Source organism: Aspergillus caelatus (assembly GCF_009193585.1).
Source record: "Aspergillus caelatus strain CBS 763.97 unplaced genomic scaffold BDV27scaffold_313, whole genome shotgun sequence".
Lineage (NCBI taxonomy): Eukaryota > Fungi > Ascomycota > Eurotiomycetes > Eurotiales > Aspergillaceae > Aspergillus > Aspergillus caelatus.
The window spans coordinates 1-25,871 of NW_022475576.1; the positions used below are offsets into that span (position 1 = coordinate 1).

The 25,871-nt window shown below is 48.2% G+C and overlaps 8 protein-coding genes across 8 annotated transcripts; 4 read left to right on the forward strand and 4 right to left on the reverse strand.

The window, feature by feature from the left end:
- The first annotated feature begins 15 nt into the window (after nucleotides 1–15).
- Nucleotides 16–1,692, forward strand: BDV27DRAFT_65280 (putative GATA transcription factor (AreB)). The gene is made up of 2 exons (XM_032077202.1): nucleotides 16–464; nucleotides 569–1,692. The coding sequence occupies exons 1-2, from the start codon at nucleotides 234–236 to the stop codon at nucleotides 1,277–1,279; spliced, it is 942 nt and encodes a 313-aa protein (XP_031921780.1). The 5' UTR covers nucleotides 16–233; the 3' UTR covers nucleotides 1,280–1,692.
- A 710-nt stretch (nucleotides 1,693–2,402) lies between these two features.
- BDV27DRAFT_65270 (putative MFS transporter) lies at nucleotides 2,403–4,663 on the reverse strand. The gene is made up of 8 exons (XM_032077201.1): nucleotides 4,481–4,663; nucleotides 4,308–4,379; nucleotides 4,118–4,250; nucleotides 3,948–4,052; nucleotides 3,276–3,894; nucleotides 3,199–3,214; nucleotides 3,031–3,148; nucleotides 2,403–2,974 (listed from the first exon to the last, which is right to left on the reverse strand). The coding sequence occupies exons 1-8, from the start codon at nucleotides 4,559–4,561 to the stop codon at nucleotides 2,487–2,489; spliced, it is 1,632 nt and encodes a 543-aa protein (XP_031921781.1). The 5' UTR covers nucleotides 4,562–4,663; the 3' UTR covers nucleotides 2,403–2,486.
- Nucleotides 4,664–5,313: 650 nt separating this feature from the next.
- On the forward strand, nucleotides 5,314–10,808 carry BDV27DRAFT_169250 (serine incorporator-domain-containing protein; the record flags this gene model as incomplete). The annotated part of the gene is made up of 7 exons (XM_032074986.1): nucleotides 5,314–5,364; nucleotides 5,417–5,496; nucleotides 5,564–6,152; nucleotides 6,209–6,862; nucleotides 7,476–7,572; nucleotides 7,667–7,753; nucleotides 7,816–10,808. 7 exons carry the CDS (start codon nucleotides 5,314–5,316, stop codon nucleotides 10,782–10,784), a joined length of 4,527 nt encoding a protein of 1,508 aa, XP_031921782.1. The 3' UTR covers nucleotides 10,785–10,808.
- Nucleotides 10,809–10,954: 146 nt separating this feature from the next.
- On the reverse strand, nucleotides 10,955–11,764 carry BDV27DRAFT_169252 (uncharacterized protein; the record flags this gene model as incomplete). The annotated part of the gene is made up of 1 exon (XM_032074987.1): nucleotides 10,955–11,764. Exon 1 carries the CDS (start codon nucleotides 11,504–11,506, stop codon nucleotides 10,955–10,957), a length of 552 nt encoding a protein of 183 aa, XP_031921783.1. The 5' UTR covers nucleotides 11,507–11,764.
- A 119-nt stretch (nucleotides 11,765–11,883) lies between these two features.
- On the reverse strand, nucleotides 11,884–12,777 carry BDV27DRAFT_163331 (uncharacterized protein; the record flags this gene model as incomplete). Its single annotated transcript, XM_032073535.1, has 2 exons — nucleotides 11,884–12,416; nucleotides 12,738–12,777. The coding sequence occupies 2 exons, from the start codon at nucleotides 12,775–12,777 to the stop codon at nucleotides 11,884–11,886; spliced, it is 573 nt and encodes a 190-aa protein (XP_031921784.1).
- Nucleotides 12,778–12,909: 132 nt separating this feature from the next.
- Nucleotides 12,910–13,326, forward strand: BDV27DRAFT_163332 (uncharacterized protein; the record flags this gene model as incomplete). Its single annotated transcript, XM_032073536.1, has 1 exon — nucleotides 12,910–13,326. The coding sequence occupies one exon, from the start codon at nucleotides 12,910–12,912 to the stop codon at nucleotides 13,324–13,326; it is 417 nt and encodes a 138-aa protein (XP_031921785.1).
- A 281-nt stretch (nucleotides 13,327–13,607) lies between these two features.
- Nucleotides 13,608–15,349, forward strand: BDV27DRAFT_163333 (HET domain-containing protein; the record flags this gene model as incomplete). The annotated part of the gene is made up of 2 exons (XM_032073537.1): nucleotides 13,608–14,156; nucleotides 14,210–15,349. 2 exons carry the CDS (start codon nucleotides 13,608–13,610, stop codon nucleotides 15,347–15,349), a joined length of 1,689 nt encoding a protein of 562 aa, XP_031921786.1.
- Nucleotides 15,350–16,685: 1,336 nt separating this feature from the next.
- On the reverse strand, nucleotides 16,686–23,102 carry csmB (putative chitin synthase). The gene is made up of 5 exons (XM_032068950.1): nucleotides 22,922–23,102; nucleotides 22,150–22,849; nucleotides 18,479–22,087; nucleotides 17,148–18,421; nucleotides 16,686–17,091 (listed from the first exon to the last, which is right to left on the reverse strand). The coding sequence occupies exons 2-5, from the start codon at nucleotides 22,446–22,448 to the stop codon at nucleotides 16,994–16,996; spliced, it is 5,280 nt and encodes a 1,759-aa protein (XP_031921787.1). The 5' UTR covers nucleotides 22,449–22,849; nucleotides 22,922–23,102; the 3' UTR covers nucleotides 16,686–16,993.
- Between the last annotated feature and the right edge of the window lie 2,769 nt (nucleotides 23,103–25,871).

The window sequence follows — 25,871 nt, forward strand, 5'->3', positions numbered from 1 at the left end:
TTTTTTTTTTTCCCGGGGGCATTTGGAAAGTCCTTCCCAATCTGTTATCAGCAGCCGATGGAGTCTTGGCACCGCACCAGCCGCTGCGTGTCAAGTCTTATCGCGCCAGCCCGTCAAATCTCTCCCGATCTTATCAACCGTCGCTCTTTTCCCTCTATTCCACTATCAGCCCCATACCTCATCTACCCCATTTGCTTCCACCCTCCTTTTCGATCCCCTCATCTTTTTCTACAATGGCGACGACCTTGGCTGATCAGAAGCGCCCTCAATTACAGCCCGTGTGCCAGAATTGTGGTACTTCCACCACGCCCTTGTGGCGCCGGGATGAACTCGGTTCGGTCCTCTGCAACGCCTGTGGCTTATTCCTGAAGCTCCACGGAAGACCCCGTCCGATAAGCTTGAAAACCGATGTGATCAAAAGTCGCAATAGGGTCAAGACCGCGGGTCAGGGCCCTAAGCGTAAGGTGAGCAGGAATCCTCGAAAATTTTTCTATTCATTATTGTTGCTCCGCCGTAGCTCGAAATCCCAAAATGGTACAAGATGCTGATATGTAATCGCCTCAATTAGTCCAGCAGTGCCGTTGATGCAAATGGACTTTCCACGTCCAGATCAGAGGCCGGTACTCCCCCACTTGGATCTCATGGATATCGTCGCGCGTCGCGGAAGATGTCACCCGGCCATTCGGATCGTTCCAACTCACCAGTCTCCCGAACAGAAACGCCTGGTCTTCCTCCGATGCAACAGCAGCAGCTCCCGCCGCAGCATAACTCCAACATCGCGCCGCAGCATATGTTCGACAGCGTTACCCTGGGAGATCACGGTCTGAACAATGGGCTGTCGTCTGGGCAACTTCGCCAGCAGTCTCCCACCTCGACGTCTGCGGCCGTGGACCGCCACAACGAGTCTCCTCAGACAATTGAGGGGCTCTTGGCAGCGAACACATCGTTGAAGACCCGCGTGCGAGAATTGGAGTTTGTCAATGACCTTTTTAGGGGCCGGGTAACGGAACTCGAACAGAGCGATGCTGCCGCGCGCCGGTCCGAGATGATCGCCCGCGACTCGGAATCGCGCCTTAAACGAGCCCTCGAGGAAGCGCAACGGCGTGAAGAAGACCTTAAGCGTCGAGTGTCTGAACTGGAACGTCACGTTGGTGAAGCCAGTAATGGCAATCCTGACGAAGATGAAAGTTCTGGTGAGCCAATGGCGAAACGGATGAGGCTGTCTGATGTGGTAGATCAACCCTCCACTTCTCCTACCAAATCGCCAAAGAGCTTCTAACCACAGGGATCACAGGGATCGAACGACGGTTCGTGAATCTCACCGGCCCCCTCGATTCGTGCAAAAACGAAATGCAACCGCTTTGCTGAGTTCTCTGATCTACCTTGGTCTTTTTGATACCCTTTACGTGTCTTGTCATTTGGCTGGATGTATATCGGATTAAAACTAATAACTCTCCCTTCCAATACTTCAATTCTTTATTCATTTGTTTCTTTATTTCACATCTTTATTGCTCTTGGATTGCCGAGCACTTTGAATTCCGGTACGGGACGGAGGAGATCATTGTGGGACAGCAAACCGCGGAATCGCGAAAACGTTCATATGAAGAAAAGGAGATTTCAAAGCAAAGGGGGGCAGCCTTTGTTCAGTTGTTTTGTGTTTATTATTCCCAATTGTTTTGTTTTTCTTTTTTTACCGCCTAGCTTTGGCTTCCCCGGATCGTCGAAGACCAGGCTGGCAGGATGACGATAGGATTGCAAGCAGGACTGCAGTGGTTACGTGGTAATTGATTGAATTCAGGTCAGGATCTGGCAACCCAGCAGGGAAATGACTTGTGTTGAAAAACTTCGATATTCTTGTTGTTCTAAAATGCGTTCCATTCCATTCTACCGTGTTATTTTTAGCTAGTCTTTTTTCTTGATGTGACTCTATATTATATAGTGTATGATGTGTGAATGCCCCGATCCGGCCATTTATCGTTTTGCCTGTCTTATCTTATCTTCCCAGTTTTTATCTATTATCTTCTGCCAATGGTTTTCACGCCGGTTTCGGTTATCTTACCTCGGCTATTGCGGGTGTCGCTCGGATATCCATTTGTTCAATTTACTTACTTACCTACGGCGTACTTAGTAATGTTTGCTGAAACCGGCGTCATGTGTGGATAGTACAAGCGAACATGTATGAACTTGGATGTTTTGGCTCTATACAAGGCATTGTCCCCTGATTGGTGAAGGAGCGTGGAATGATCAAGGAAAAATGCAGAATGAATACTTCCAAGGACGAAAGATAGGCCTCCCAAAATTATCATCCGTCTATACATAACTCAGTAGTGACATATGAGATGAGTTATCAAGATAGTCGTAGATACCGCTCAGGCTTGGGTATATAGCTAATAAAAGAATATGCAAAAACGGCTTCTCAGCCAGGCAATTTTGAAAAGATGGAGACGCCCCCATTAATGAACAGGCGCCACATACATATCCCCCCTTCACGCAAGACGGTCGTGTTCGACCTTCTTGCGAATCGCGCCGTGGACCCGCCTCTCGCGCAGGATACTCCACAAGCATACTATGATACCAGCCACTCCTGAGAAGAATGTGGTATAGTATGCCGTTCGGTAACAGCCCAAGCCGTCGAGACAGTCCCGGTCTCCATCAGGACCGACAACAGAGTGTCGGTCGTAAATACTGCCGTACAGCAGGTTGAAGACGTTTCCGCTCAGAACGGGGGCGAGGGTCATCACGCCCCAGTTTTGGGAGAGGCCTTCAATACCGAATGTGTGAGCTACCAGGGATGGGAAGACACCGAAAAGGAATCCGTATGCGACCCCCGTGAATCCTGATACGACGATCAACTGGTGTGGGTTGGCAATCGCGGCTCCTGCTAGTTGGGTCACGGTGAATACAACCGCGGAGATGAATAGGCACCAAAACCTTGACATGTCAAGTTTCTTGACTAGTAGGTCTGATCCAATTCCTAGAGTGATATATGTAGTTAGGAAATGTATGGATCATATGCATGGTAGCACGTACCACTGCAGAGTCGGCCGATGAAATTGCCAAATGACAGGACGGAGACATGCATGACCTGTCTCTGTTGGATGAATCTGGAGCTAGCACTATCGTCGTAGTATTTCCACAATGCTTTGGCCTACGGGGGTAAGTATATGGATAAACATGCCTGTAACATGGGTATCTTACGCTGTTGCCAATGTTGCTACCATCATTGTTAGTATCTTAGTGAATTGAGGTAGAATTGAGGTAGAGTGAAAACATACTTGATCGTCATCAAACCGATTCCAGAAAGCAGAGCCATCGTCAAGAACAGCTGCCAAAACTCTACTTTGGGCAACATCGCCAAGCCTCTAATGTCTGGGTGAGGTGAGCCGACGCCAACATCAGAGAGCGCATCATCCTCCTCATGGTAGACCTCCCGAGATTGCCTTGGGGTGCTTTTGGATACCAACGATGACGTTTCATCCAAGTCGGGATTGTGGCTAGTATGGTGGGAGTTGATCGACGCGCCAGATTGCGACCTTACATGCATCGGGGAGTGGGGTTCAAAAGCTGAAGAACTCTGCATACCTGCTTCATCAGACTCTTCTGGCACATAGCGCAAATCAGAGGACTTCGTCCTATGCAGTCGGGTGGACTCTACTCCTGGCGATCGCTCCCGTGATAACGCCGTGTACGCTTTAGCTGGGGGCATGAGCCGAAGGAGGGGAATGGAGACGAGGTTGAAGAAAAAAGTCCCCAGTGCCAGCAAAAGAAGGAACCGGCCAGTATCATCCTTGAAGATGAAAGATGAGACGTTAGACCAGAAAAAAGCGCTCAGTCCAAAGGCTGCCAGGGGGAATGCGGTCGCTGTTCCCCGATGATCGGGGAAATTCGTTGCGGCTAAGGTTGACGGATCTTAGTTCCGGACGTTCGTAAGGCAGAGATCAACACACCTGTCTTAATTGAAGCCGAGAAGGCGGAGCAACTTCCGAGGCCAGTAAGGAATGAGAAAAAGGACAACACGCCAACACTGAGCGAACCCTTTCCGTGCTCATAGGCTATAGTGGCAGAAGATAATCAGTATAAACATCATTAAGCGCCGGTGCCAACCAGACAGACAAACCTATATATATAGGATAGTAGCCTATACCGAGGGCCACAGCACCAATAAAAGTTGTGAGTCGTGGACCTCGAGCATCAGTTAACAGCCCCAATGGAACACCCGATGCGTACATGCCCAGATTTCCAGCCACGCCCTATGAGAAATCAGTACGATATACATCGGCCTTTCCGAGGGAAACGAGACAGCTTACAATGAAGTTGCTCTCGGTTGACGAGATCTTCATTCGTTCCGCAAATTGCGGCGCCCATGCTGAGTACGCATACTGCGGTCAATTAGTACATCTCTTCAGCAGATGATCTAGTCCACGAATGTAGTTCAAGAGGGGGACTTGGAGGCAGGGATAAGCATCAAAGGCAGTCATACATTGGTCCCACAGGCCAGGGCTACTAGTGTGCTCGCAACCACGGATATAATGCGCCTGGTTTTATGAGTTGACTCGGTCATGGTGAATTGTGACGGCGCCGTTGCACCAAATCGTAAAGCGAAGGGCTATAGTATTCCTCCCAGCGCATACACTGCGTGGGGAAGCAATTGAATTGAAATTGGGGCCCTCGGGGGGGCAGATAAATGCCGATGACTTTCGGCGAATGAGCAAGATAAAGTTTATCAGCGTCACAGACGTCAGGATGGTATAAGAAAAGGAAACGAATGCAAGGGGTGGTACTGAAATTAAATACGAGGCGTGGGAGAAAAGTTTACAATCCAACGAGTGTAGAGAAGAATAAGATTATTAAAAATAAAATAAAAATTAGGAACAAAAAAAAAAAAAAGAGGGGAAGGCAAATAAAACAGGGAGAAAAGCACGCGACGACAGAATGCAAAGTGGCCGTAGGACTCGTAATCGTTGCCGAACTAAATCGTCCTTGACCCCAAATGTATTCGGAGGTACCCCCAGTATACGTCTAGGTACAATACTGGCCAGGTACTACAGCAGTACTTAAAAGTACAGCGTTATCGGCCCCTGATAACCACCCCATAGTTAACTAACTTAGTTATCCTCGCTTATGTAACCCCTATCGGCACATGACGAAGGCGGCGGCGGCGGCGACTCTTCCGGTCGCTTGCATCTCCATCGCATCATTCTAGCGGTCTATGCAAACTCACCCTCCAGGACTAGTATATAACATTAAACCTTACCACTAAGTATCATTTGTTGAAGATCACAGTCCCTGTCCCGGGAGGGGAGCTTTAACAACATGGGCGCTCTACTTTCTCTGCCACTTTTGGCGGTGCCGAGTGCCGGTACCGTACGTGCATTTCCATTGCTACCTGATCGGACCTTAACTGATATCAACCCAGCTTATAACGCTTGCAACTTCATGTTGTGGAGCTGCAACTTGCTCGGCAGTATGTAGTGCGTGCGGGAAATTTCAAAATAGGTAAGTACTCTTTGGTCTTGCTGAGTATATGATCAGCCACTGACATCCGGGGCCCTCGGATTTCCAGTATGGCTACGAGAATCGCCTATGCCTTCATCCTTCTGATCAATTCAATCGTTTCGTGGATAATGCTCACACCATGGGCGCTTAAGAAACTACAAAATCTGACTTTGGACTATATGGAAATCACTTGCGACGGCAAAGAATGCCATGGTTGGGTGGCGGTCCACCGTATTAACTTCGGTCTCGGTCTCTTTCACCTGGTGCTTGCGCTGTTCCTGTTGGGGGTGAGGTCATCTAAAGACGGCCGTGCGGCCCTTCAGAATGGCTTCTGGGGTCCAAAGATCATCCTCTGGATCGCCTTCGTGGTCGTGTCATTCTTCATTCCGCAGTCGTTCTTTTTCATCTATGGTCGTTACATCGCGTTTATTTGCGCTATGCTCTTCCTATTGCTGGGTCTTATCCTTCTGGTAGATCTGGCGCACTCCTGGGCTGAGATCTGTCTGCAGAAGATTGAGGATAGCGACTCCCGAATTTGGCGCGGGCTGCTCATTGGTTCAACTATTGGCATGTACATCGCATCGATCGTGATGACCGTCCTTATGTATGTTTTCTTCGCTGGCAGTGGATGCGCCATGAACCAAGCTGCGATTACGGTAAGTCATTAATCACTAGCTACATTTGTCCTACTGGGGCTCGGCTGACGAATCAGGTTAACCTCGTTGTTTTCTTGATCATTTCCTTCGTGTCCATTCAGCCTATAGTGCAAGAATCCAATCCGCGAGCGGGTTTGGCTCAAGCAGCTATGGTGACTGTCTATTGCACATATCTGACTATGTCGGCTGTTTCAATGGAACCAGATGACCGCCAGTGCAATCCTCTAGTGCGCGCTCGCGGGACGAGAACGGCCAGTATTGTTTTGGGAGCCATTCTTACCATGGCTACCATCGCGTACACGACAACGCGTGCAGCCACTCAGGGCCTTGCGTTGGGATCCAAGGGCGGCCATAATTATTCGCCGCTGGGGACGGATGACAACGAACATGGTCTTGTGACCCAACAGCCGACCAGTCGTCGCGAGATGCGTGCCGAAGTTCTTCGTGCCGCCGTGGCTAGTGGCAGTTTACCTGCTAGTGCACTCGACGATGACAGCGACGATGAATCCGATGACTATAACACTAAGGACGATGAACGAGGGTCGACGCAGTATAACTACTCCTTGTTTCACGTGATCTTCTTCTTGGCTACGACCTGGGTGGCCACACTTCTCACTCAGCGCTTGGAAACCGAAGCCGAGAATACAGATGACTTTGCTGCTGTGGGGCGGACTTACTGGGCCAGCTGGGTGAAGATCATCAGCGCCTGGGTTTGCTACGCGATTTACCTGTGGACGCTGGTTGCCCCGGTGGTTATGCCTGATCGATTCGGCGTGTACTGAAATTGTTGGACACCGTCACTTTGAATTGTGTTGACTATACAGCGGAGTTTGGGCGTTCACTAGCAAAGAGAGTTATTCCAATATCCACGGTGCATCTTTCTTCCTGAATTATTATATAGTTTACTGCATGAGGTTGTAGCTATGATGAATGAGACTGTATTATTTACTATTATATATGGGAACTGCACATTTGGCGAACCACGGAAGAATGCAATGTATAGTCTGCAATTCACGTCTACTCGATGTACAGCCGTTTCTCTACTACTGAGTGTATCAAATATACTGTAGAAGGGCTGTAAACAGCATGTTATACAAATATCGTAGATGGAGATCAATGGGGTAGGTTATCTTATCTTGTCCGGTGCTTAGTGATCGCGGTATCGCGTAAAGTGGCCGACCGACCGCGTAAGTCGCGTTCGCATCAACTATCTTCACCATGGGATGAATATGGCGACTATCAAGGCCATCGAGGCCCGTTCGGTACGTACCCATAAATTTATGAATGAGCAGCTCCTAACTTCGTCGTATTGCGCCTTTCCAGGTCCACCAAATCCAATCCGGTCAAGTCATTGTCGATCTCTGCTCTGTTGCTAAGGAGTTGGTCGAAAACAGTCTTGACGCCGGTGCCACATCGATCGGTAAACAGGACCCTTATTGCTTTATATAAAACTATATGCGCCTGTTTATGGTTTCTGTAGGACAGCAAACTGATCATTCTATATTTCCCGACAGAGGTCCGATTCAAGAATAATGGACTAGACTTGATTGAGGTGCAAGACAACGGCAGTGGAATATCCCCTGAGAACTACGAGAATGTCGGTAAGCTTTTCTCCCATCTTTGTGTTCTAGGATGGGGAGTATCTAACTCTACAGTTTACCAGCACTCAAACATTATACATCGAAGCTTTCTTCCTACGAGGATCTATCGCGGCTACAGACTTTCGGTTTCCGCGGCGAAGCACTATCGTCCCTATGCGCCCTGTCCGAGTTCCATGTTATCACTGCCCAAGCCAACCAAGCTCCCAAAGCCAACCGTCTCGATTTCGAACCTTCCGGGAAGCTGAAGAAGACACAAATTGTCGCGGGCCAGAAGGGCACAACGGTATCGGTGGAGGGACTGTTCAAGAAACTACCTGTGCGGCGCCGTGAGCTAGAGAAGAATATCAAGCGTGAATATGGAAAGGTTTTAAACCTTCTTCATGCGTACGCATGCGTCAGCACAGGCGTCCGTTTCAGCGTCAAGAACACGGTCGCAAAGACCCGCAACGTCGTGGTCTTCTCTACGAACGGTAACCAGACAACGAAAGAGAACATCGCTAATGTTTACGGCGCGAAGACCCTAATGGCTTTGATTCCGCTCGATCTAACCTTGGAATTCGAGCCATCTACGGCTGGAAAGCGAGCCGCTGTGGATGAAGGGCGGGAGGTGAATAAGATCTCCGTCCGGGGACATGTCTCGAGACCTGTTTTCGGGGAAGGCAGGCAAACACCTGACCGTCAAATGTTCTTTGTCAACTCTCGTCCTTGTGGATTACCGCAAATAGCCAAAGCGTTCAATGAGGTTTATAAATCTTTCAACGTGTCACAGTCACCATTTGTGTTTGCGGACTTTCATATGGATACTAACGCATACGATGTCAACGTTTCACCCGATAAGCGCACGATTTTACTGCACGATGCGGGAATTATGATCGAGTCTCTGAAAACATCTCTTACGCAGTTGTTTGAATCCTCGGATCAGACAGTTCCCCAATCCCAAGTCAACAACGCTAAGCAGTCAACTACTAAACTACAGTCCGGAAAATTGCAAGACATTCTAATCCGTAAATCTTCGTCTGGGGGCGCAGAGACTGCGGATGATGAGGGATCAGAAATGGACGAAAGCCAGGCCAATGGCAGAAGCAAGCTCAACTCCCAACATAGAATGAGGAGCTTCTTAAGCGATATCGGATCGTCACCTGGGGGTAGAGCGAGCATATCCTCGTCTCCCCTTCGTGCGGACAAAGAACCTGCGCGTGATATGACATTGTTGCCTCCAAATACGCCTACCCAATCGAAACGCAACTCATTCGAGACAGACAATCAGCTCTTCGTTACAGATGATGACATCCAACAGGAAGAACCATCACTGGGTGCAGGCGAGAGCATGCGACCAGAACGCCCCGCTGGTGAAGATTCACAGATTGCAGATGATAACGATGCTCCACTAAGTAATACACCACCAGACTCGCAGCAGACAATAACGCAGAGACGAGAGCCGTCTGCGGAAATACCCAATACTATACAGAATGCGTTCGACCGAATGAGGCCAAGACGAGCGCCGGCTGAGGTGGCGACGATCACTATCGGAAACAAGACAGTGACGTCCATAGTAGGAAGTGGTCCCTATCGAAAGCGTGATATTGACCATGTCGACACTACTAGCTCCACATCTCGGAAAAGACGTATACATACCCCATCTCGTCCTAGTATATTTGGGAAGCACATGAGGGGCTTTGCAGCGCCTGGGGTTCAGGTAGAACACACCGCGAGCAGTGAGGCCGAGGAAGAGGAGGGATATGAAGAGGAAGAAGAGGAAGAGGAGGTTGAAGAGGAGATCGAAGATGAAGAGCCTGAGGGTGGTCCTCGATCTCATGTTCCTTCCGACCAAGATAGTATTCAATCGCAAGATGAAGCTCTACCTGAGGCTGAAGTCAAGGATGAACCCGCAATGTCTCAGCAAGATGCTGCTGCACCTGCGGAAAAGACCTTGAGTGACGAAGAGAAGAAGAAACACGAAGAAGCTGAAGTTCAGCGACTGATCCGACAGGCAGAAGAAAAAGCTGCCTTGCCACAGGAAAGCAATATCAACCGTGCGAACAAGCTGAATAAGGGCGCTGCTCATCGCGATTCCACAGTCAACCTAGTGAGCACTATCGATGGTTCACTTTCTAGGATTCAGCTTCAGATGGACAAGCTTCAGGAAAGGCTTCGCTTGCACGACTCGAATGTTGCAGATTCTCAGGACAATGAGGCTGAAAGTTCGCTAGAAACTGCTGAGGAGCGGTTGTCGCTAACTGTTTCCAAGGATGACTTTGGCAAGATGCGGATTGCTGGGCAGTTCAACTTGGGATTCATCCTAGCCACCCGGTCCTCAACAGGTGTCTCTGACTCAGCACCATCCAGTGCGAAGGATGAGCTTTTTATCATTGACCAGCACGCTTCTGACGAGAAGTTCAACTTCGAGCGACTCCAGGCGGAAACTGTGGTGCAGAATCAACGACTTGTGCAACCGAAGCAGCTGGATCTGACGGCGGTTGAAGAGGAAATCGTGATAGAGAATCAATCTGCGCTGGAGAAGAATGGCTTTGTCGTGGAAGTTGATGACAGCGGCAACGAGCCGATTGGCCGCAGGTGCAAGCTGGTCTCGCTACCACTCAGCAAGGAAGTCGTCTTCGGCGTGCGAGATCTGGAGGAGCTCATTGTCCTTCTTTCTGAGACGCCGGCCTGCAGCGCAGCGGGGCCCATGTATGTTCCGCGACCGAGTAAGGTGCGAAAAATGTTCGCTATGCGGGCGTGTCGGTCCAGCATTATGATTGGGAAGAACCTGTCCCAAAAGCAAATGACCCGAGTAGTGCGAAACATGGGCACGATTGACAAACCATGGAACTGCCCTCATGGTCGACCGACCATGCGACATCTGATGAGCCTGGGACAATGGAACGAGTACGATGAGTTCGACGGCGATGAAGAGAGTGAGTTAGAGGATCGCCGGTCATGGACGGATACGTTGGATATCTGGAAGGATTACTTCAAGGAAATGACCGGCGAGGGAGAGGAGGAGAGTGAGGGTGAAGATGAAGCAGATTAACATCACTATCCTTTTTTTGGTTACGGGTCTTATTTATACAGCGATGTATTAGATCAATGAAATTAACTTGGAATACTCAATGGGTGCTACTGCCCTAGATTTAATCGCAGAAAACATCACATCATCAACCCTAACCCATGACTTAATAAAGAAAGATAAAAGAACTAAATTCACCACCACTGAAACCACCCTTTCCCCTTCTTCCCATCCTTATCCCCATTTTCAACCTCCTCCCCAAACCCATTAATCCTCCCATTTCCCTCCAACCCTCGATCTTCCCCATTCCCAAGAGTGCGATAATCCCCCTCCTCCTCCCCCTCCTCCTCCTCCGCCAACCTCACCGTCTCCTCCACAATCAACAAATCCCTCTCAATCAACTCCGCCCAATTCTGCACGTCCCCGATCTCCTTCAACCCATCCCTCGCCTGGTCCGCCACCTTGGCCAGCTGATCATTCTGCTTAGCGAGCTGCTCCGTCGCCCGCCGCACATCGGCCTCTTGCTTGTCGAGCACGGTAGAGTTCTCGTGGAGAGTGCGGGCTCGATCGCGGAGCGCGGTTTCGTAATTTGCGCCGACGGAGCGGAGAGAGGCTGTGAAGGCGGTTTTGGCTTCGGCGGTGCGTTGGTCGGTTGCTTCTGGGGTGGTTGTGGTTGTGGTTTGTTCTGTTGGGGTTGTTTGGGATGTTGTGGTTGTGGTTGTTGGTGGTGGTGGTGAGGTGGACATTTTGGATTTGGGCTGAGGGTTGTTGTTTTATGTATGTTATAATGTTTACGTTGGTGTGGATGGATTGGTAGTATAGATAGGTTTAGTATGGTGTTTCTTGGGAGTGGGTAAATGGGGTTTAACATGCGTTTTATGTATAAATGGGAGTTGGTTTTGGTGACCCCACTTGGGAATTACGCTAAGAGGTTGTCGTGCAGATGAGGTGCATACTTAGTATACTCTATTACTGGTCTTGGGCTCTTGGTCTGTGGGACTGAGTCTATTGGGAGGACTAACTTGTTTGTAGTCATATTAGGGTTCATTATCTGTAGGGTTCTATCTATCGGTGCTTGAACATATACATGATTCAAGATATTTATATGTCCAGAATTAACCGCTTAAGCGTCTTCAATCTCCGCACCTGCATTGTGAATCGCTTCCAGAGCCCATTTCTGCTCAGCACGCCGGGCGATATCAACTGGCGTTTTTCCTTCTTTATTCGCTTGGTGGAGTAGCTCGGGCGCTTTTCGGACGAAGGCTTCTACCGTCTGTCGATATTGTTTCCGCCCAGCTACACTGTCACAATACACGGCTACCAGATGATGGAGAGTGTTATTTCCTGCATGGTCAACGGCCGTGATATCCCCCCCCCCCCCACGGTTGTACAACGTCATGGCTCGTGTGATGTCTCCCTCCGGGTAAGCAACGATTCTGATATACTTGGGAACAGGCTCATAGAGGGGATACGTGACTGCGAAGGAGTCTGTACCGACGATTTCACAACGCGATGCAGCAAGTAGGAGTGTTCGGCCCTGGGCATCGCGGCGCTCGAGGTCCCGGTCTGGTATCTCGAGGAACGGCTGGATGATTCCACCGTGCTCGAAAATGTGGTGGAGGATTGTGGTTTCGTCGCTACAGGCGCGGAAGGGGTCTGCGCCTTGTTGTAAATAGGTATTGGATTAACTTGATTGCACGGACTCGTGTGTTTGACTCGTTGAATTTTGGCATTGATAGGTGGTGGAGAGGGTGGAGCGTGAAGTTTGTTAGGTTCCTGTCGTCGTGGAAGCGCTGAGTATACCATATATTGCCTTCTTTTTGTGCATTAGTTGTGTTGCAGTCGATGCCGCTCTCCTGAAGGAGGGATAGGATATCGAGGTTTAAGTTGTCTAGTGTGGTGAACAATACCCGGCTTATGTATTTTTCCAGGGATGCTCCGTTCTCAAGTAGCAGGCGGAATAGGTCAATGTCGTACGTTGCAGACTCAATGGGGACCAGCCGTTATGGCTTGGCATGTTGGGGTTAGCGCCGCCTTCGAGCAAAGTTCTGACAATTTTCTTTCGTTGATATGATTCGGATAGGGATTTGTGTACTGAGCTCATCAATGGTGTGTTGCCGCTGATACTTTGGAGATTAGGGTTAGCTCCATGCTGGAGCAGGTATTGAACTGCCTTCGTATGCCACCATTGGCCTCCTTTGGCAAGGTCTCACGAAAGGCCATACGACGATTGGAAGTAACCTCTGAGAATGACACCACAAATGTGACTGGGATTCTTCGGGCTCTCGTCGCTCATGGGGCTACACTCACTCATTGGCCCTCCCGCATGTCCCCTATGGCGGATGCTGGCTTTAGTGGATCCGAGGAGCTGGTGTCAGAGCTTGGACGACTGACGGAACAACATGGCTTAGAGACCATGCGGTGTCCGGATTTTGGACATATGTATCTCACACTTACTTCTCGGCACCTCCCAGACATTCTTGGCGTTTGCTTCAGCGAGTTCGTTAGCGACCATACGGTTGCTCGCCTCTTACTTCTCCGACAGTATTCCATGAGGGTGCACTGATGGTAGAGTGGGGTGCTTTCTGCCTTGGGGTTGCCTAAGGCTAGACCCAAGCAGTTGAATGACTGATAGAGCAGACTCAATAGCACTATCAAAAGATCACGGGTCATATTTCCGACTACCGACGCGTCTCATTCATCATAAATGTCCATATGTTTAAATTTATGCACTAACTTACACCTCCCGCTTCGCTGCATTTCAGTCCCATTACCTTCACGGGACTGACTATAGGGTGGTCTACTAGCTAGACGATATCCCAACTACACCCTCAAGCAACTGATACAATGTCCCAATACAAATATTCTCTACTACCGCAGAGACCAGAAACGATTCGCATGCTTGTCCTCTTGCCAAGCGAGGACAACACCACTCAAATCCAATTTCAGCTCGTCGACTATACTCTACCAACCTCGGGAACGGAAGATCATTCGTATGAAGCGTTGTCGTATGTATGGGGCAGTGAGGACACACCTCAATTCATTCTTATCGATGGCCAGACTTTACCCGTTACGGAGAACCTCTATACAGCATTGCTATATCTTCGACAGCACCAGCTTGAACGCTTGCTCTGGATAGATGCGATCTGCATTAATCAAGGAGATGAGGATGAAAAAGCTCAGCAGATCCAGTTCATGCCGATGATATACGGTCAAGCTAGCCAAGTTATTGTTTGGCTCGGAGAGCCGGCCGATCATAGTGATAAAGCATTCGAAATGATTCGTCTTGCTGCAGATGACGAGTCTTCCGAGGACAAGCCTACAGACATACAGCAGGAAATGAATCATGCTTCCATTGTGAAGTTACTAGAACGGCCTTGGTTTCGGCGTATTTGGGTATGAAGTGTTCTGCGCTGATATTGTTTGGACTTACTCAATAATTAGTACAGGTACTTCAGGAGGTTCATGCTGCACAAGATATTCTAGTTATGTGTGGCAACACCAAGATTCATGGTTATACCTTTTCTTCAGGCTTGAAGAACCTGAGCCTCTCTCTCTTAAGGCTCGCCCAGATATACAGAGTCTGGTTGGTTCGATTGTCTATCTTTATGAGGGGTGCAATCTTCCGACCTGGTACGACATCTTCGAGTGGAACACTCTCTCTTGGCGAACTGATTGATATGTATCACGCCCGGGCGGCAACCAAGAAACACGACAAAGTGTATGCATTACTCGGCATGAGCTCTGATACTCCTCTCTTACCTGATTATAAGCTCCCATGGAGTGCAGTGCTCCAACAAGTCATTACCTATATTTTCTCCGGAAAACCTTCCGTGCGGATTTGGCCCCAGCAGGATTTAGCTTTGATTCAAAGCAGGGGACATATACTGGGGCAAAGACTAGAAGTGAAAAGCGACGAATCTCAAAATGACAGACAGAAAGTGCGCATTGAAAATATTGCGTTACAGTTAGTGGTGACCAGAAGGGGTGACAACAGGAGTACTTTGTTTGGGAGGAATATACAGGGAACTATATGGACACTCCATGTTTCAGCGAAGCCTATTCAGAAAGGTGACATTGTATGCCTTTTGGAGGGAGCGTCGAAGCCGAGCATTATCCGGCCTTATAAAGACTACCTCAGTCTTATAGTGACCAGTGCAACTCCTCTACAGAAGGAAGAAGGTGAGAGTTGGGATGAAGTTTTCGAGACTCTGCATTCACGACACAGCCCCATCCGCGATATGTCTCTCCTCTGGGACTGGGAGACATCCTACACAAATTCAGAAAACCTGCATGAGTTGGAAGCCCCAATGGAATCACATGATACAGTACCAGAAAGCTCAGGAATGGATTTTGAAGAAAACAAAAGATTCGATAATTTGGCACTTATTGTGAGAGATATCTTAGTCCAGAGGGACAAAAGCTTTCAGGGAACAAGGCTCCTCGATTATCTAAAGGAGTCCAAACTCCCAGTTAGAGAGAAGATGGTTTTGGCAGCAGCAATAAGTCGCACATGGGAACATAAATCCAGGGAAAAGCTTGGAATCGATATAATAGGTGAAACTATGCGAATCGCAGAGAGGACATGATCAAGAAGTTACTGACTTATGAGATGAGATCGAATAAACAGGAGTGACCCTGCCAATCACATAGAATATATTGACGAGTTGTATCCACTCTCTGACTGTCGCCCCCAATAGACCACATACTTATTTCATCCTTTTAGTTCACCTCAGTACTACTCTATTCTATCCTTAATCTAATATACGCCCAGCCTGGCATCAGGTCGTCCCTGGAAGCCTAAACGAGTGGATGACCTTGATAATAGTAAGGTCCTAAATACATATGATCCCCTTGTTGTGATATTTCTCTACGGCGCCCTCTAGACCCACAAGATATATTTGTGGCCACTTAAACAGAACGGCACCTTTCAATATTCCTATATACGTAAGGGTTTACATACACCAGTTATGAGCACCTACTGCGAAGTACAGGTATGCAACCACAACTCCCCTCCTGCCTTCTCCTTAGTAGACTATATCCTAGCCTAGCCTACCAGAGCGTAGAGCCTACTTCGACAGCTGCCCTGGTGGTAGAATATAGAAATTACCCGCTGGCTTTAGTAAACCACCAGATGACCCTAGAAGCAGTCCCCACTTCCTAGTGTACGCTAGTAGTTTGCCGAAAGGCCGTACCAGATTCAATGGCGCTCTACCACTACGCGGCGCATCAGGGCTGACCTTCAATATTACTTACTCTCAACCCTCCGACGGAAGTAAAATCCTACCAACCTCACAATGACCTGGCAAATATTAAAGAATCGACTATGTCACCGTCCGAACAACGCTGCTCTGTACGTCCTGCCAAAAATAAACCCCACCAACTAACTCCCTTCCATTACCATGTCCCCGCTAACCATTAACCCTAAGTTTGGCTATTATGAACTTGGTTGCGAATACTCTTGAGCGCTGGCTCGATCGCAATCCTGCGAAATGGTTGCATCACATCATGCTCGCTGTCAATTGTATCGTTGTCGCTAGTGTCGTGTTGTGAGAAGTACGGCGGTCGACTAGTAGTCCGGGGTGTTGACCGGACTGATGGTGATCTGACTGGTTCTGGTGAGAAGGAGTAGGGTTCATTTCTGTATGAGTTGCTTTGTGTGTGTGTGTGTGTGTAGAAATGTGAGAGTACTGGAGCTGAGCTTCTATGTTTAGGGATTTGAGGTGAGATGGCTGGGCGTTTTGTTTCTGTATGTATAAATATCATGCTGCTTCCGTGTATATGGGGTTTCGTCGTTCTTATGTGGTATTCTGGGGATGAGGATGTTGACTTATTGGATAGGATGGGTGTGATCGTGTTTTCTTGAATATATGATTTAATATGTAGTATACACGCTATGCGAAACGCATCAGAGAGGAAATAAGACACTTAAAATATGAATGGGCGTTGAGTATTCTAGATTTCCATAATCTACTATGTATAACACATGCATGTTGCAAATTTCATCATAAGATGCTGTCCGACAACATATGTTTCCATGTACAGGGTGAACATCCAGAGTACATTCCAACTCTCATAAACAACTATTACACTCGTTTAAATTCGCTGAATGCTTCAGATCATCCCAAACGCCATGCATGCCAAACCGAAATATCAACATTTTTCCCGCACGAATATATGTATTAAGGTACCGGGTGCAAGAGCAAACAAGGAATAGAAAACGCTCTACAAATTTACATATTTGCCAGTTCCTGGTCAATCTGGCGATCGAGGAATGCTCGCTTGTCTCCGGTCAAGGTCGCTTGAAGCCGCTGCTCGACCAATGCGCGAACTGTGATAGGTTCAGTTAGCATGTCTCTCATAACACGGCTGGGTTCAGTTGCTCACCTTGCTTCTTCGTTACAGTGTCCAAGTCCACTTCGGCCAGACAGCTACGGATAGCATCCGTAATAGCCATTTCATCAGGCCCACCACTTCCGCGGAAGTCAAACGCACTTTGAGGTCGGGAGGTATAACCACCTACAGGGCTCCGAGAGTTTGGCCGGGGAACCCCCAGGAGATTGTCCGTGCTCTGCATTAGGCCCACGCTATGCCGATTTGACGGATCCTGGAACTGGCTGAGATTGCCCACCGACAGGTTTCGAGACTGGTGCCCTGGCTGAAGCGGCATATCGGTATACCGACTAAAGCTGGACAGGTGCGAATGCCGGTTGCCTGGGGTGTTTCCGCCGAACGGGGCGGGCGACTGCGGCGGCATGTAAGGACTACCATTCCGGCCTGCTCCTGGAAATCCGGTCAAGATGGTAGATGCAGGCTTGACTGAAGAATACTGCGAATGCATATCATCCATCTCCATGCCCATATCTCCATATTGACCCCCGTAGAATTTCTCCTGGCTCATGTTATAATCTCCACGGCGACCAGGCAGATTATTGGCAAGAGCGTAATCGTCCCAGCGCTGGAGAGGAATGCTGCGAGGGTCGAACGGTTCGTCTTCTACCGCAACAACCCGCTTGTTTCCCTTCTCTCCAAGGACAACGCGAGTGTTACCCCAGCTGAAGTCGTCCTGTTTCCAGAAGGAATACATCGGCAGAACGAAACTATAGATCGGATAGGCACAGATATAAATGATCATCCAACCGATATGCTGCCACTGCCGTTTCACAATAAAGATAATCGCCTGAAGGCCGTACACACCAGCCAAGATGGCGATAGATATGATTGGAATTGGTCCACCACTAGCGACACTGTAGATTAGGTAACCCAAGTAGACGCAGGTGGCTGGGAGGATGATGGTTCCAAGAAGATCGACCAATACGACAAAACGCATACTGAAGCAGCAGAAGCCGCAGAGGTCTTTCAGGGCAGCAAGTTCCACCAGGTTATGGACAGTGGAGTTGATCCAGCGACGTCGCTGAGACAGAAGGACGGAAAACGTCTCGGGGGCGGCAGTGCTAGCGTAGGCATCCGGGATGAATTTGTAAGACATGGTAGGGAAGTGCTTCGTCATCAATGTAGTCAAGTAACGATCCTCACCCAAAGAAAGCAGGTTTTTCTTGTGCAGCGTGTCCACGTCATTGTCTGCGTATTCTTTAATAACCTTGTCTGATATGATCAAGGGCCGGCCTTTGTCCGCCGTCCGCAAGCGATACATGCAGAAACTGTACGAGTCAGCATCTTCGTGATATATACATATGGCACTGATGTTTTATACTTACCACCCAGGAAGACAGGTTACACTGCCAAAGAGAGACTCGAATGCTTTTGAGAGATGATGAGAAATGTAGTACTCATAAACCTGAATCATGGTCCACCAGCTTCGTTCCTCATTTTGCAAACTCGTCTCACCACAGATACCGGCAATGCGAGCATCATTGGCACAGGCAGCGACAAGGCGATTAAGTGAATCTTCTCGAACACTTGTATCCGCATCCACCATCAGGCAGTATTCATAGAGCTCAGGGTCAACGCCAATCACGTTGTTGATCTGGTGGAAAATCTCCAGTTCAAGAGGCGACATTGGAGCGCGATGGTGTACACGATTGAGGAAGTTCAGAATTTGAATCTGAGAGTCACGCTTACCCCTGTTTCCAGGCTTAGACTTGCTTTGCTCTGACTCTTTGCCGACCTTCACGACAACGATGTAAGGAACAACATTCCCTTCGTACTCATAAAGTCCGGAGTAGACCTTGCCGTAGTTGAGTTGATCACTGCCTTGTCCAATTGACTTGAACGGTAAGGCAGGGGGGTCGATCTTGGGATCTACTCCCAGAATATCCAGAACGATCTTGGGCGTTGGGCGGTCGTTACCGCCACCGACAATCATACCGTCACAGATGACATAAATCAGTTTCCTCTTGTTGTCATACTGGAGAGCTGTCAATGAATCAAGGCCTTTTCGCAATGAGTCCTCGCCCTCAGTGTATGCTGGCACCAAGCAGATGACGAACTTGTCCTGCGGGGCAGGTCGACGTTTGGATCCTAGCTGGAGAGCAGCGAGGAACTTGACAAGAACGACAGCACAAATAAGACACGTGAATGCCAACAGGATGTAATTATTGACTTGGCATTTCGCACTATCACGGAAATCGACTTTGCCTTTATAGAACACGTAATCGAGACAGGTTTGCGCTTTGGTGGCATTTTCACTATTTGGCCATTTGTCCGTCACGTCAGTGCCTGGATAATTTTTGAAAAGTTCCGTGATACTGCTTGGCAGGAAGTCGTAAGTGTCTATGTTGTTCATCTGCTTGAGGGTATAGAAATAGTCCGTCAAATCGTAAATTTTCTCGTCCTTGATGACCCAGGACCGTGAGCTGCTGTCTGCTTGTTTTGACACAACACTCCGCTTCCATACAAGGGACCCCTTATAGTACTCGTCGATCTTTGGTAGAAAGACATCTTCGTACCAGGTGATTTTGTTCAGTTTTGTGTTCGGATCCGGCTGCGAGAGAGGGCCACAACTGTGCTTGGCATTTGGATACAACACCGCGTTTGTGTCGTTGTTTCTCAGTGTGATAGACTCATCCGTCACAAAGTCACCACAGAGTCGAGTAAGCGGAGGGGGGAAATAGGCGTCCAGATTTTCACCCATGAAAGGCTCCATGTTCGATGTCGTCGTCTCAATGTTTGTGTCACTGTGTTGGATTTTCCAGAACTTGCTGATGTCGTAGACCTTGCCGTGAATACTAACATAAAAGTCATTATTCCCTTGATGATAACCGACTTCTTTCTCGTTCCAGACTTTGTCCTTGTTTGGACAAAGCAAGTTACCGAAGGCGATGATATAGAAGCAGACAATACCGTTAAAGAGAAGAATAAGAAATACGAGTACGAGCTTTTCTCTCCACGCCATTCGCACATCAGGACGTTTCATTCGGCCCACGAAGCGAAGAACGAACGATGGAATCCAGAAAGTCATGGCCCAAACGAAGCCAGTCCAGACACGTCGGCCAAGGGTAATCTCCTTTTTCTCAATATGTTTCGGGTCGGCATACTCAGGATCAAGCTCGCCTAAGTAGCGGCCGTCCTCGTCATAGTAGGGGTTGTCGTACTTCTTATCATCTCCCTTTGTACCTAAGCCATAATCACCGCCCGTGTGCAATGTATGCGGAGCGCTGGGCGCAATTGACTTTGCACCACCGGCAACGCTGGGAACCAGTGTGCTTTGTCTGTTGAGAAGATTATCCCGGCTCCCTAGAAGGCTTGTAGATTCTGCCATGGGAGGCACTGCATAGTGTGGAACGCCAGGGTCAAGCATGCCACTTCCATACATGAAATGGCTTGCTGCTGGTGGCTCTTCAGGCTTTAGATCGAGCATTGTCTCTGCTTCCCACCACGCATTTTCTCTCACCCAGATTCGCTGATGGCCAACCACGGCATCGCCGTTGGTCCAACCCCTTTCAACTAACCAGTTCTCAACACCGTCCTTTCCTTCACCACACCCAAGTCGAAAGTATCTACCGATAAATTCTTCCACGTCAAAGTCGGCTGTGAAATCGATATGTTTAAGGCGACGATTTGCCCACTCAGCGAGTCGCCATTCCCGTAGTTGACGGGAAACGGCGCCTGCGGACCAGGCGGCAGTCGGCATACCAGGGTTCAGATTCTCGGGTAAGTCATCGGTGGGATGGATAGAGACATGATGCCAAACACGACTACTGCCTAACGTGGTAGCCAAATCAAATCGACCTTTCTTACCCAGTGTGATTCCTTCGGAATCAGCGGTAAACAAAATCTGCCGAAGAAACGAATCCGTTTCGACTTCAAGCCCAACTTTCTCCAAGACTCCGTGTCTCTTGTCAAGTTCATACTCTCGTTCGCGCCAGGTAGGGCCAGTGGATATTCCCAGATCGACTTCAACCTGGGCAATCGCTGCATTCATATCATTCAGGACGGCCGGGCCAGCTGGAGGAACGACGACCCCGTCCTCTTTCATTTCTGCGTTGATACCCAGGGTATCGTCAAATACCCCTCTCATCGCCACAGCCTTTCCCAGCGCAGGCCTAGGCAGATCAACCACGGTGATGCTTACCGTATCATCGTCGGACCACTGAGCTGGCTGTCCAGAGCCACGACTGCTATCATCTAAGCTCGCCTGAAGCTGGCTCGCTATAGCTTCATTGGCTTTTCCGATCACCCAATCAACCAAGGCCTCGTAGATTCCAGAAATCAACAGCTCCCTATCATCGGTGGAGCATTTATGTAGAAGAACTTCGGGGTCTATGCCCAGCAAACCACCCACATCTTCACATGCCTCCTCCAGGTCTTCTTGGTCAACTAGGAAGCCAGCCGCATTACCAAGTTTGAGCAACCCAGCAAGTACTGACAAAAGGCCTCGTTGAGATGCACCTTTGATGCCAATGGCCTTGAGAGCAGATCTGAAGTCTTCGGCAGCAGCAGCGTCGTCGGCAGTAGGAAGATATGATGGTGGGGCGTATGTATCCGACTTGCGGAGCAGGGCGTAGGAAGAGGCGTCTTTCAGGTCCAAGAACTCCCGCTCGGCTGGTGTTGATGCAGACGTTAAGAGATAATAAAACACATCGAAGGCACGATATCCCGGCTCAGAAGGAATGTCGAGGAATCCTTTGCGAACATTGATACCTGAAGTTGAAAGTGCTAGAGATAGCCCGGTGATGTCGCCCTTGAGGGTCAAGGTGTAGCAAGCCGAAAGCGCGGAATAGAGAGAGTATGAAGGGTTGAAGGTGGTTACAGCTGTCAAAAAGGGACGGAGAGCGGCTAACGCTGTGAAGGCGATACTGGGAGTGGACAAAGGCAGTGCTGCTAAGAATGGCTCTAAAACGGATGGTGCTGAGTGGTGAGCAGAACTGGTTATGATTGAATGTCAGTTGGTCCTCCAATACTGCTGGATCTTAGGATGAGCGCTAACCATAAAACAATACAACCGTCCTCTGCTCTTCTCCTTGCGTGTTCCCAAGCTCTGACTGCTAGTTCGTGATCTATTGTAGGCCCGGTATGGCCATCCGGGGTTGATTGCGTTGCAGTAAGCCATGTATTAACGACTAGACTGGTTCCCGCGTCGAGTTGGTAGGGTTGTCCGGTCGTGTAGTGCGCATGCAACGCATTCAGCAACGTCGTCGTCGACACCTGCCCACCTGACTGAGGCGCTCGGCCACCGGTAGAGAAAGCAGCCGAATGGCTGGAGTAGACTGAATAGCGATTTGACATGGTTGTGCAACCCCGAGGTTAATCGGCGGTCTATCACCGATATGTTCTCGTAATGAACGCCAACCAAACGATGGAACGATGAACGAAATCCTGTATGTTCAGAGCATGAAACTACAACTTTCCCGTTTTCAGTTCCGACGTCACCCCTAGACGAAGGATACGGGCATGCGTACACGGTCCTAGTGTCGCTGCGGTCGTAAGATGGACGGATATGCGAGTACAGTCTGAGTGGGGAAGCTTTGAATAGTAAATTCAGAAGCTGTGATCGTTAAAGACGATGTCGTAGTATTCTTCAGGTTATGAAGCGAATGACGGGAATGTGGAAGAACAGCGAGTGTTGGGCAAAGCGACGTTTGTAAAGCCCGGAGATTATAATTACAACCGATGATGCGAAGCGAAGGCTAAACGATTCGGTTATCAAAAGAAAAGAAAGAAATAGTAATAAGATAGGAAGATAGGAAGATCAAACACACTCGAAAGCACTACTCCGGTAACGAAGGAAAAAAGCAAGCAAGAGGAATTCAAACAACAACAACAAGAGGCGGGCAATTGGAGTGGATAGAATAGGAAGAAGCAGACAGAAAGAAGAGAACGAGACGATCGCCTGTGATGCGAGTTTGCTGCCAGCCAGCCTAAGGTAAGTTGTCGTCCCAGAAGCTTAACTGGATATGGGTTGGTACTGTCGGTACGAGCATACGAAAATTACTTCATTTTCCTTTTGCTCGGTGCTTTTTGTTGTTTCAAGGCAAATTCCCGCCCTTCGCTTGATTTCAATTGGTAATCCTGATTGACGGCCATGAAACTACAGAGTGCAAAAAATGGAGTAGTGTTGGCCCCACTACTGATAGTAGCTCATATTTAGTCCGTAAATCATATCTGGTATTTGGGTCATAACAATGGACAATTCTTCCCCCCTTTCTTCCTCGGTGCATTCTGTTTGGCATTGGGTTTGGGATCTGTTGAGAAACGAAATTTTCAATCCATATAATACATAGTGGTTGTAGTGTAATCCATTTTCCAGATGTTTTTCTTTTTTATTACTTTGATTGTTTGGGTGGGTTTGTTTACATTTTTTTTTTCTTTTTTCTTTTTATTTATTTTTTTTGTTTTCCCTTTCGGTTCCCCTCAAACCTGTCAGGTGGCGTGCATCAGAACTTTTTGTCTTGGCCAATAACGGTAGCGAAGGGAGCCAGATCCATGGCCCTAGACCCTTAGAGACTCCCATAGCTAAAAATGGCACACCTTGTCTCACCCGCACTCCGTGGCCACCAGATTTCCGTATCGAATACCGTAAAGATTGGGTCAACAGACCTGCTGGGGACACCCGTGTCTTAGTCAAGGCCAATCAAGGTTATCTTGCTCTGATACAATTTTTCTATTCTAAGTGTGTCCGAGTTGTCATATGTTTAGTTCCCATACTCGTATCCAGAATCATGCAGCATGCACCTGGCACTGGCCGCCTTAACGGTGTTGTTATTTTTATACCAAGTCAGATTATTGCGCCTCTTTGAAGGCATGTGTGGCGGCTCTAGTTATTGTTTTCTGCAGAACATCCACTGTACAGACTACATGCTAGTATGTATTTCGGTTATATTAGTCGGTCACTAGTGAGTCTCAAAAAAACATGTAGAGCTAGTACGTATTCGAAGTTTAGGAGGTATACGCTGGTGCTAGAAAATCAATCCGATTGTGTCCACTGAGCAATATGAGCTGGCCCTCTACAAGAAACGTAATCTACAGAATATCGTATTAGGGATCGTATGGAGGGGTCACGGTTATCATAAGATTTCCACCAAAACCTGGAAGCGAAAATTTTCAAGACACATTCCATCATCTTCCACTGTGAATTTTAAAACATGATAATAGGAACCAGAATCAGCCAAAGAACTAATGGGGCCCCTAGTTTCATACCTTTCCCTGTTAGAACAAGTCAATCGAATGATCCGACCCACCCTTACCTAAATTGATTTTCTTACTTTTTTTTTTTTTTTTTTCTTTTTTGCGTTCTTCCCCCTAAACCCCTCAGGGTCTGGTCCCTTCTCTTGTCTTCCCACATGATTGTGACCTATAAAGGAGACGACTTACTAACTCTCGAGGGAAAAACCTCCTATATTGCAGGTGATCATGCATTTATTGATTAAATAGATATTTATAGTGCCTCCTATACGGAATGGATGAACTTTAAAAATATAAAAATTTTGCTTTTGCATACCGTAATGCTCAAGGGGTATGTAGCGCGCGCCCCCTGAAGCCGTTCGGTAACCTGTCAAGAGCATGTGGCGTTAACCATGGGAGAACTGATGCCGTACGGCTGGTATCTTGAATCAACCAAGGTATGAAATCGGGGAGCCGAAACTGTAATTCGTGCTGGGTATAATCAGGTTTCGCATTTGTTAATATCTCCCAAGGTTCATTGCACACTGTGCCGTGTAGTACCAGGATATTGTCTATCAGGACCTGCCTGCTTCGGGTATGATGTTCATATACACTGAGTCTGAAATGATTGGAAGGAGGGGAACGGGTAAAGTTCAAAGTTCGGCCGACTGGGTTCGCCAAACTCCACTGTAGTCTGAGTGGTCGGCTCGAAGACGCTGCGTCCACTTGGCCTCGGTTGTTGGGGGGAACCTCTGGCAATAATAACAATCTGATCCGCTCACTCAATCTACGTCGGACAGGATACAGATTAATGTTGATGGATTTCCTTACTCGAGACGGCCAATCCGAGTATTTATATCATCAGGTGCTGATCCAACTAGTAATTTTGAAAATTTCTTTTTTCTTTTTGCCCCAATTGTTTGATACAGGCATACCTAAGGAATTGAACCAAGTACATACAAACGAGTAATTTGAAAAACCACAATTCAAGACAAGTGTGGCCCACCGAGTAACCTACCCAAGCAAGCATCTGATGGTAACAGATCCATTCAATACCACACTTACCCAGTTAAAGTAACTGCCACTAGTGTGCACGTCGTAGTTTTGGTTCAATCTTTCTTTTCCCCAGAAGCTGTTCCATATCGTTTGTTTCTTTTCTCCCGAAAAGCTCACCTCTGTTGAATTGCTCCAGTTCTGTTTTTTGCTTTTGTAGTTTTTTGCATCTTTCTTCTTTTTCTTTCCCTGGTTGGATTCGAATATCCTCCCAGAGTAATAATCATAATCACAGCGTGTTCAACTATCGTTCTATTCGCCTGCAAGTCATTCTCCAGATACGATCGCTACACTTCTCTTCCACGCCACTCTCGCTTCGAAACTCGCCAGCTGTACATCTCGCATTCATTGCGCAAAGGTTCCGCAGAAGATTCACGAGCCGCGTGCTGTTTGAGGATCGGTTTGCCATCTTGACAAGCGATGTGCCTATCTTTTTTCTATTGATAAGACATACATATTCTCCATTCCAGGGCGTTCCAACATTCCAAGCCATCC